Source organism: Actinia tenebrosa, unplaced genomic scaffold (genome assembly GCF_029948245.1).
Source record: "Actinia tenebrosa isolate PJP-AT-01 unplaced genomic scaffold, QUT_ActTen_1.0 PGA_scaffold14__42_contigs__length_11649687, whole genome shotgun sequence".
In the NCBI taxonomy this organism is placed as follows: domain Eukaryota; kingdom Metazoa; phylum Cnidaria; class Anthozoa; order Actiniaria; family Actiniidae; genus Actinia; species Actinia tenebrosa.
In genome coordinates this window covers 4,550,186-4,559,043 of record NW_028292574.1, presented here as the reverse complement: position 1 = coordinate 4,559,043, position 8,858 = coordinate 4,550,186, and the positions used below count along the sequence as shown (strand labels likewise).

Below are 8,858 nucleotides of genomic sequence, written 5' to 3'. Positions count from 1 at the left end.
TCTCTTTCTTTTTTTTTCATTTCTTTATTTTCAACTATCCCCGATGTTTAGTGCTCAATCTTCATTTATTCATTCCTTCTTCTCCACTTCTTTATTTTTCTTATTACTTCTTCTCTTTTTTTTTTTCTTTTTCATTTCTTTATTTTCAACTATCCCCGATGTTTAGTGCTCAATCACCATTCATTCATTCCTTCTTCTCCACTTCTTTATTTTTCTTATTGCTTCTTCTCTTCTCTTTTCCGTTTCTTCATTTTCAAAATCCCCGATGTTTAGATTTGTATGGCGAAAATACGCAGGATAACAAGAAGCTGCCAGCCAACACGTTTTCCATACAAATCCTTATAAAATGTTCGATTTCGTATTTAATGTCATTTCTCCTATAGTCAACATATGAGCTGAAACTTTGTGCTCTTACTAATGTTGAGTTGCTTTTTCATACAGCTGCTCGTTTTAAGGGAGGTAGGGTCACGTGACCTGTTAGTGCAAGTCGTCTCACTCAACATGTAGATGTTGTCTTTAATATCTGCATGTATCGCAAGTGTTAAGACCTGACAAAAAATTGATTATAATGTATCAAGCCATCGAGTATGTCGTTAATAAAATATAAAACTTGCGGACTACATTTTTTTATTGACTTCCCAAATGCCTTTCCTGCCAGATATAACCCAACAGACGAAAATAACAATTCAATGCTATTTGTATGAGTACGGTAGCCTGAAATGTCATCAAACAGTATACGATGACCACGTGATCTCATAGCTGGCTCAGGTTTCGAATGATCCACCAATGTTCTATGAATATCTATTTTTTCGATTTTGTTCGTGTTATGATTTTATGATGTTCGCAAGTTCTCCTGTCGCAGAGAAGGCATTCGTTTGGACAACCACATAAAAAGTGCCCGGTATTTTGTAAATTAGTAATATATTTCTTGAGGCTGGAATTCACAGAGGAAAGACACATCGTGTTTTAAAAAAGGCACTTTAATTAAATCACACAAATATTCTCCCACGAGATTTACTTTAATTTTCCTTAGAGGTGACTAAATCTTCAATGTCGTTAATTTTTTAAATATATCCTGTCAATTACCAGATGGGTGTGACTTTCAACTTCATGAGTTAGCAGTGAAGACAGAAATATACTGTGACTTTAGAGATTTCTTGAAATTTTTCAACGTTCGTTCGACATAAATTTTCTTTGATTTTGTACAGTAACCTCAGATCCGTGGTAACAAACGTCGCCCTTCTCATGCACGCGATTCATGGACCTACAAGGCAACATAGCAATAGATGGGTGTACAATTACTCAAGTTCAGTCTGATAGTTTTAAAACAATTAAAATATTCTACGGAAAATAATATTGTAAAACTAAGGAATAAATAAGTGGGCATAAAAAAAACAACCTTAGATAGTTTTTTTTCTTGGTACACTAAGGTCTTCTATTCTATAGTATCTGCTTATCTACAAAATCTTACTAATAAAAAGGTTTTAAAAGCAGAAGCGTTTAAATTATTAAAAAAACAGATTTCAGTTTTGCAGAGATGTTTCAGCACCACCATGTGCTTTCACCAGTGCAAAACTGATTTAATATTGAATCGTTTTTTTAAGAGTGAAAGGAAACGCATAACTAATGAACAAATAATACCCATGTCTTTTCATGTCTTTTGTTTTTATTTTTTCGTTTTTCCTATCTGCAAGACTCGGTGAATTCGCTGTCTTTTCTTCAAATTATTATGGATAAAAGTTGTTATGAAAAGACTGACTGATTGCGGTTCGTCGGCTTACGACTAAGGCGGGCAAAGATTGTGGCCCAACGTCCTAAAAGCTCTCTATAAAATCACTTACTATGAATCCTCTAGCCTTATAGGCGCCATGGCGGAACCGTTGACAGAAAGAGAACGTCTCTCTTGGAAATAAAAACTTAACGGAAACCAGTTGAGGTTCTTTAGTTTTTAAGTGATGAAACTCTTGTCTCATGTAGAAGGCTTTTTGAATTTTTTTATTACAGTTTTCGTACATTAAGAAAGAAAGGATTTAAGACATGATAGGTGAGAAAGAAAGAAGGTGGAGGAAGGACCGAAGGAAACTAGGAATAAAAGAAAGATAGAGAAGTGTAAAACTTGGAATGAAAGAAGGATAGAGAAGTGTAAAGAGAAACTTAAAAAGAAAAAAGAAGGAAGGAAGGAAGGAAGGAAAAAATAAAGAAGGAAGGAAGGAAAGAATGATAAAAGGAAAAGAAAATAGGGAAAGAGAGAGAAAGAAAAATGCAAACAAAAAAGAAAAGAAAAGAAGAAAAAAAAAAAAAAAAAAAAAAAAAAAAAAAAAAAAAAGGAAGAGAAGGGAATAGAATAGAAGAGAGGAGAAAAGAATAAGCCTTTTCCTCTTAGCCTAACATTTTTATGGAAGACAGTCAAACAATACTTTTCACGTGGCGACTAAAACTAATAGTGAATTTTCCAGACTGGGATTCGATCTCCGAGATTAAATTGGGTTAAAGAAAAAGAAAAAAAAAAAGGAAGAGAAGGGAATAGAATAGAAGAGAGGAGAACAAAATAAGCCTTTTCTTCTTAGCCTAACATTTTTATGGAAGACGGTCAAACAATACTTTTCACTTGGCGACTAAAACTAATAGTGAATTTTCCAGAGTGGGATTCGATCTCTGAGATTAAATTGGGTTAAAGAAAAAGAAAAAATAATAATAGACAATCCTTCTTATTAAAGACACGTTACATGACGCCGTTCACAGGAAATGGCCCAAGAAGTAACGACTGCTTGTCTAGAATCTTAAAACATATTCGAGCCTTAAGGAAATATGCAGGTTATTTAACAGTAAGAAAACTTTCTCTGCAATCAGTAGTCAACTGATCGTTAGAGTGAAATAATAGATCACATCTGTCATGCTTCAATTGTACTGTTGAAGACATGGATCTTGCATATAAAAATATAATGTTTTATCTATTTGTTTTGACCACAGAAAATCATGTCTTTAATTTTTCATTATCGATTGGAATGATAACGCTTTTAAAAAAACCTTAAATTTTTTTTGGGTAATTTCAAGCATAGGTCACTGAGTACGTTAATGTGTTCGTAAATGAAAAATGCTTTTTCCATCTCAAGGCTCAAAGTCGACTCTTTCGCCATCGATCAGGCATCAATTTTTAATCTTCTTCATTAGATAAAATGAAACAGTTTCTTAATAACTTAATGACTTGAGCAAGTCTTTGAACAAGTAATTATATTTTTTTTAGCTTCAAATTTTTTTTTCACTTTCTATTTTCATTTGCAAGCCAATTTATCGCTTCTTCTGATTGGTCGGTTTTAGTTTGATTGGCGTTTGGAATTCCTTTAAATATAGAGGGATTCCGTTGCAAGCACAACCACTAGAGGAAGCCTTTCAAGATTAATCGCGTTACAAAGGTATGTACCAGAAAAGCATGTTATGTTTTCCTTGCTTTCAATGATTACAGCGTTAATGTAACAGTAGGCAGTACTTGCCTCTCACATCTGGTCTATCGGCGGGACTGATTCACATGCAAGTAGTCTTTATTTAGTGATATTTATCTATAGGTTAGTGACAGTCGAATCAGGGGGTTTTCTCCGAGTTATCCGATTTGCCTTCCTTCGCAAAAGTCCAATTTGATCCTTAAATTAATCGTGCCCTGACTTAGATCAGCGCAGAGGTTGTTTCAGGGTTTCATCTGTGAGTTACATGTAGCTGTACCCTTACATAGATTAGGCCAGAGGTTGTTTCAGGGCTCAATCTGTGAGTTAGCCATGCCCTGACTTAGATCAGCCCAGAGGTTGTTTCAGGCTTTGATCTGTGAGTTAGCCATGACCTGACATTAATCAGCCCATGCGTTGTTTCGTGGTTCAATCTGTGAGTTAACCGTGCCCTGACTTAGATCAGCCCAGAGGTTGTTTCAGGGTATCGACAAAATTGGAAGTTGTATTATTATTATGTAATGTATTTATATATCTAAAGTTTTTTTTTAGTCTTTCTATTATTTCGAGAGTTTTTTTCGGGTTCACTGGTTTTCTTCCCTCCATGTATTATTTATTAGATTTGCTGATATCGCTTAAAGATATACTTGTTATAAAAGATGAATGCTTGGGTTACATTTGCTGTTTTGTTGTGCTGCCTGGCTGTGACAACGGCTTTTTATCGCAAGAGAAGCGGTAAGTAGATTTCGATAAATAAATAATTGAATGAAGGGTGTATGTTGTCATTGAGTGGAAATGTATGGAAAAAGAGAAAGAAAGGATTGGAGGAAGAAAGGAAGGAAGGAAGAAGTGACAGGAAGGAAGGAGGAGTTGAAGAAGGAGAACGTGCACAAGGACAGAAAGACGTCCGTCAGACCGAAATCGCCAGCATACCTGCAAGCCCCGTCACCTTTGCTACTCCCCAGCCCTCACTCCCCCCTACCCCGCCCCCCCCCCCCCCCCCTCCCCTCCCTCCCTCCCTCCCTCCCCTCCCTCCCGGCCTCCTCCTTCCCTCCCTCCCTCCCTTCCTCCTCCCGCCCTCCGGCCTGCCTCCCCCCCCGCCCCCCCCCGCCCGGGCGCCCCCGGAAGGAAAAGGAGAAAAGGAAAAAGTGCTTGCTTAGTATGTTACATTACGCCTCCAAGGCACCAGGAAATGTCTTTCTATGCAGATTATCCCGACAAAATACTGCAGAAAGGAATATTTTTTTAAGTTAATTAGATCTGCTGTTCCGACAACTGGTAATAGACTTTTCAAATGTAAATTGTCGGCTTTTTTATTATTGCTTCTTATTACGTCTTTTTTTTTCTTTCCTTTTCTTTTCTTTTCTTTTTTTTATGTAACTTTTTGTAAACCCTCGGTCTTATTTTATCAGAGTCTACATATATGACAAGTACATGCAATCATGTGTGCTAGAAGGATAAGGAATATTGAAGTATTTCCTGTGCAGTAGACAGTTTTACATTTCTTATAATGTGCTATATATACCTATAGTAAACTGTGCTGATATACATATACTGTGCTATATCACCTATACTGTGCTATATATACCTATACTGTGCTATACATACCTATAGTCAAATGTGTTGATATACCTATACTGTGCTATATATACCTATACTCTGCTATATACTGTGTTATATATACCTATAGACAACTGTGCCGATAAGTACCCACGCGAGAAGTGCCAACAATTTGTGTCACAGGACGAGTGCCACACTGAGGATGCTCGGGTGAACTGCGGCGTGACATGTGAAGCATGTGGGAAAGGTTTGCTTTAAAGTTGATAATTTCTGATTACACACACTTCACTGGAAATAAAGTAAAAAAAAAAAAAAAAAGATAGCTATTGCTATTAGACCGAGTCTTGTGAAATGAACAATGTTAAAGTTCTACAACCTGGACGAAAATATTCCGAAATTTTATTCCGCTCAAAATTCGGAACACTGGTTAAAGATTGTTTTGTAAAATATTTTGAAATCAGTGTTTATGAGCTCCTTGAAGATTATTCCAGTTATATTCAAATTTCAGCCGATTTAAATTTTCAACGCTTTTCATTCAAGTAGCACTTTAAGAGAAAGAGCTGTAGTTATTTGATCAAATAGCCTCCTTAAAGTGACGTGAGTTGATATGCCTAATAAAAATCAACGCCTGTGTTTTTCTCTACCAGCATGCACAGATTGGCACTCGAGATGTAGCGAAGGAGATGTAAAGGACCAGCTTTGTGCTGATGATGCTCCAGCATTTATGATTTGTGCAAGATCATGTGGCCTTTGCATCGGTATGGAAACCATTTGTTGTTACATAATCCTCAATGTTGCTATCTTTGCTGCTGCTGCTGTTGTTACTGATGCTGAATCAGTTAATTTTTATCCCCGCGACCCAGCCGTAGGAAATAATATTTATGGAAACCAGATTCTAAGAATTTCCTTGGGATTATGCTTCTTGCTTTCCTTTTACATGCAGTCAATGTCATTAACGTTGTCCACCGAAAAAAGACATTTACACATTTAGACTAAAAGATATATCACGTGTTTCATTGTGTATTCTTTGACTCTTGTGCGTCAGCCTGAACTTTAAATGTAAAATTCAACTCGTGAATCGAAAATCCAGAATGCCCTGACCACTTAGCGAGGATTTAAGATGGAGAATGGTATTTCAGCATTTGTTTTATGCCAGAACCTTCGAGGAAACAAGTGATATTTTTTTTGGTCTAAATGTGTAAATGTCTTTTTTTGGTGGACAACGTTAATGACATTGACTGTATATAGCTACAGGGGAGATTTGTCTAAAGTGTCGTTCTTTCTCGCATTCTCGTACAAGAGGCCTTTTTTTTTTTTTTTTTGATACTTAATAACATAAAATACTGAAATATTTTGTTTTTCTAGATCAATAATGAACCGATGACGAACACAAGCTGGACAGATACCGCAAAAACCTAACCGCCTCATCGATTGTTTGAGCAGCATAATAAAATAATAAAAAAAACTCATTTAACAAATGCAAATAAGAGATTTACTTAGAGTGAACCATATCATAGCTTAAAATATGCCTTGGATATATAACTACATAAAAATCTCAAACTCTACAAAAGAAGTTATTATTTCGAAACCCCCTTTTACAAAAAAAAAAGTCCAAAAAATGACATGTTCTGGATTCTACATGAATAATAGATATCTTTACACAAGGTATGAAAATGGGCCAAAATCGATCAAAACCATGGGCTATACTCCATCCTTTTTGCCCAAAAATGGCCAAAAATGACCTATTTTGCATCCTCCAAAAATAATGCATATCTTTTGAAAAGGTGTGAAAATGGGCGAAAATCAACCAAAGCCATGGGCTATACTCCATGCTTTTTGCCCAAATATAGCTAAAAATGACCTATTTTGAGATTGGTTATTTCGAAGCCAAAAATGAAGCTAAAATAACCAAGTTGGGATTTTGTCTTACCGTGGTTATTTCGAAGCCAAAAATGAAGCTAAAATAACCAATTTAAAAAGAAAAACAAAAAAGACGAACGTGGTTATTTTAGATTTATTTTTAGCTTCGAAATAACCACGGTAAGACAAAATCCCAACCATGGGCTATAGTCCATGCTTTTTGCCCAAATATAGCTAAAAATGACCTATTTTGAGATTGGTTATTTCGAAGCCAAAAATGAAGCTAAAATAACCAAGTTGGGATTTTGTCTTACCGTGGTTATTTCGAAGCAAAAAATGAAGCTAAAATAACAAATTTAAAAAGAAAAATAAAAAAGACGAACGTGGTTATTTTAGATTTATTTTTAGCTTCCAAATAACCACGGTAAGACAAAATCCCAACAATGGTCTATAGTCCATGCTTTTTGTCCAAAAATGGCCAAAAATGACCTAATTTGCATCCCTCATAAATAATGCATATCTTTTGAAAATGTGTGAAAATGGGCCAAAATCGATCAAAACCATGGGCTATACTCCATGCTTTTTGCCCAAAAATGACCTATTTTGCATCCTTCATAAATAATGCATATTTTTTGAAAAGGTGTGAAAATGGGCGAAAATCAATCAAAACCATGGGCTATACTCCATGCTTTTTGCCCAAATATAGCTAAAAATGACCTATTTTGAGATTGGTTATTTCGAAGCCAAAAATGAAGCTAAAATAACCAAGTTGGGATTTTGTCTTACCGTGGTTATTTCGAAGCCAAAAATGAAGCTAAAATAACCAATTTAAAAAGAAAAATAAAAAAGACGAACGTGGTTATTTTAGATTTATTTTTAGCTTCGAAATAACCACGGTAAGACAAAATCCCAACCATGGGCTATAGTCCATGCATTTTGCCCAAAAATTGCCAAGAATGAACTAATTTCCATCCTTCATAAATAATGCATATCTTTTGAAAATGTGTGAAAATGGGCCAAAATCGATCAAAACCATGGGCTATACTCCATGTTTTTTACCCAAAAATGGCCAAAAATGACATAATATGCATCCTTCATATGCATATCTTTTGAAAAGGTGTGAAAATGGACCAAAATCGATCAAAACCATGGGCTATAGGTCATGCTTTTTGCCCAAAAATGACCTAATTTGCATCATTCATAAATAATGCATATCTTTTGAAAAGGTGTGAAAATGGGCAAAAATCGATCAAAACCATGGGCTATACTCCATGCTTTTTGCCCAAAAATGACCTAATTTGCCTCCTTCATAAATAATGCATATCTTTTGAAAAGGTGTGAAAATGGGCCAAAATCGATCAAAACCATGGGCTATAGTCCATGCTTTTTCCCCAAAAACGGCCAAAAGTGAGCAATTTGCATCTTTCATAAAAAATGCATATATTTTGAAAAGGTGTGAAAATGTCCCAAAATCGATCAAAACCATGGGCTATAGTCCATGCTTTTTGCCCAAAAATGGCCAAAAATGACCTAATTTGCATCCTTCATAAATAATTCATATCTTTTTAAAAGGTGTGAAAATGGGCCAAAATCGATCAAAACCATGGGCTATACTCCATGCTTTTTGCCCAAAAATGGCCAAAAATGCCCTATTTTGCATCCTTCATAAATACTGCATATCTTTTGAAAAGGTGTGAAAACGCGCCAAAATCGATCAAAACCATGGGCTATAGTGCATTCTTTTTGCCCCAGAATGAACTAATTTCCATCCTTCATAAATAATGCATATCTTTTGAAAAGGTGTGAAAATGGGCCAAATAATCGATCAAAACCATGGGGTATAGGACATGCTTTTTGCCAAAAAATGACCTAATTTGCATCCTTCATAAATAATGCATATCTTTTTAAAAGGTGTGAAAATGGGCCAAACTCGATCAAAACCATGGGCTATAGTCCATGCATTTTGCACAAAAAATGTCCAAAAATGACCTAATTTCCATC

General features: G+C 35.5%; 1 protein-coding gene across 1 annotated transcript; it reads left to right on the top strand.

The window, feature by feature from the left end:
* Positions 1-3,333: 3,333 nt before the first annotated feature.
* On the top strand, positions 3,334-6,475 carry LOC116306328 (uncharacterized). Its single transcript, XM_031716364.2, has 5 exons — positions 3,334-3,413; positions 4,058-4,172; positions 5,128-5,244; positions 5,645-5,755; positions 6,363-6,475. Exons 2-5 carry the CDS (start codon positions 4,097-4,099, stop codon positions 6,368-6,370), a joined length of 312 nt encoding a protein of 103 aa, XP_031572224.2. The 5' UTR covers positions 3,334-3,413; positions 4,058-4,096; the 3' UTR covers positions 6,371-6,475.
* Positions 6,476-8,858: the final 2,383 nt, after the last annotated feature.

What these genes read in the sequence shown, in the direction of transcription:
- LOC116306328 (XM_031716364.2), top strand. Translation starts at nt 4,097, where the DNA reads ATGAATGCTTGGGTTACATTTGCTGTTTTGTTGTGCTGCCTGGCTGTG. An exon ending in TTTTTATCGCAAGAGAAGCG is followed by an intron (nt 4,173 to 5,127) that starts GTAAGTAGATTT and finishes ATATACCTATAG; the next exon opens with ACAACTGTGCCGATAAGTAC. An exon ending in ATGTGAAGCATGTGGGAAAG is followed by an intron (nt 5,245 to 5,644) that starts GTTTGCTTTAAA and finishes TTTCTCTACCAG; the next exon opens with CATGCACAGATTGGCACTCG.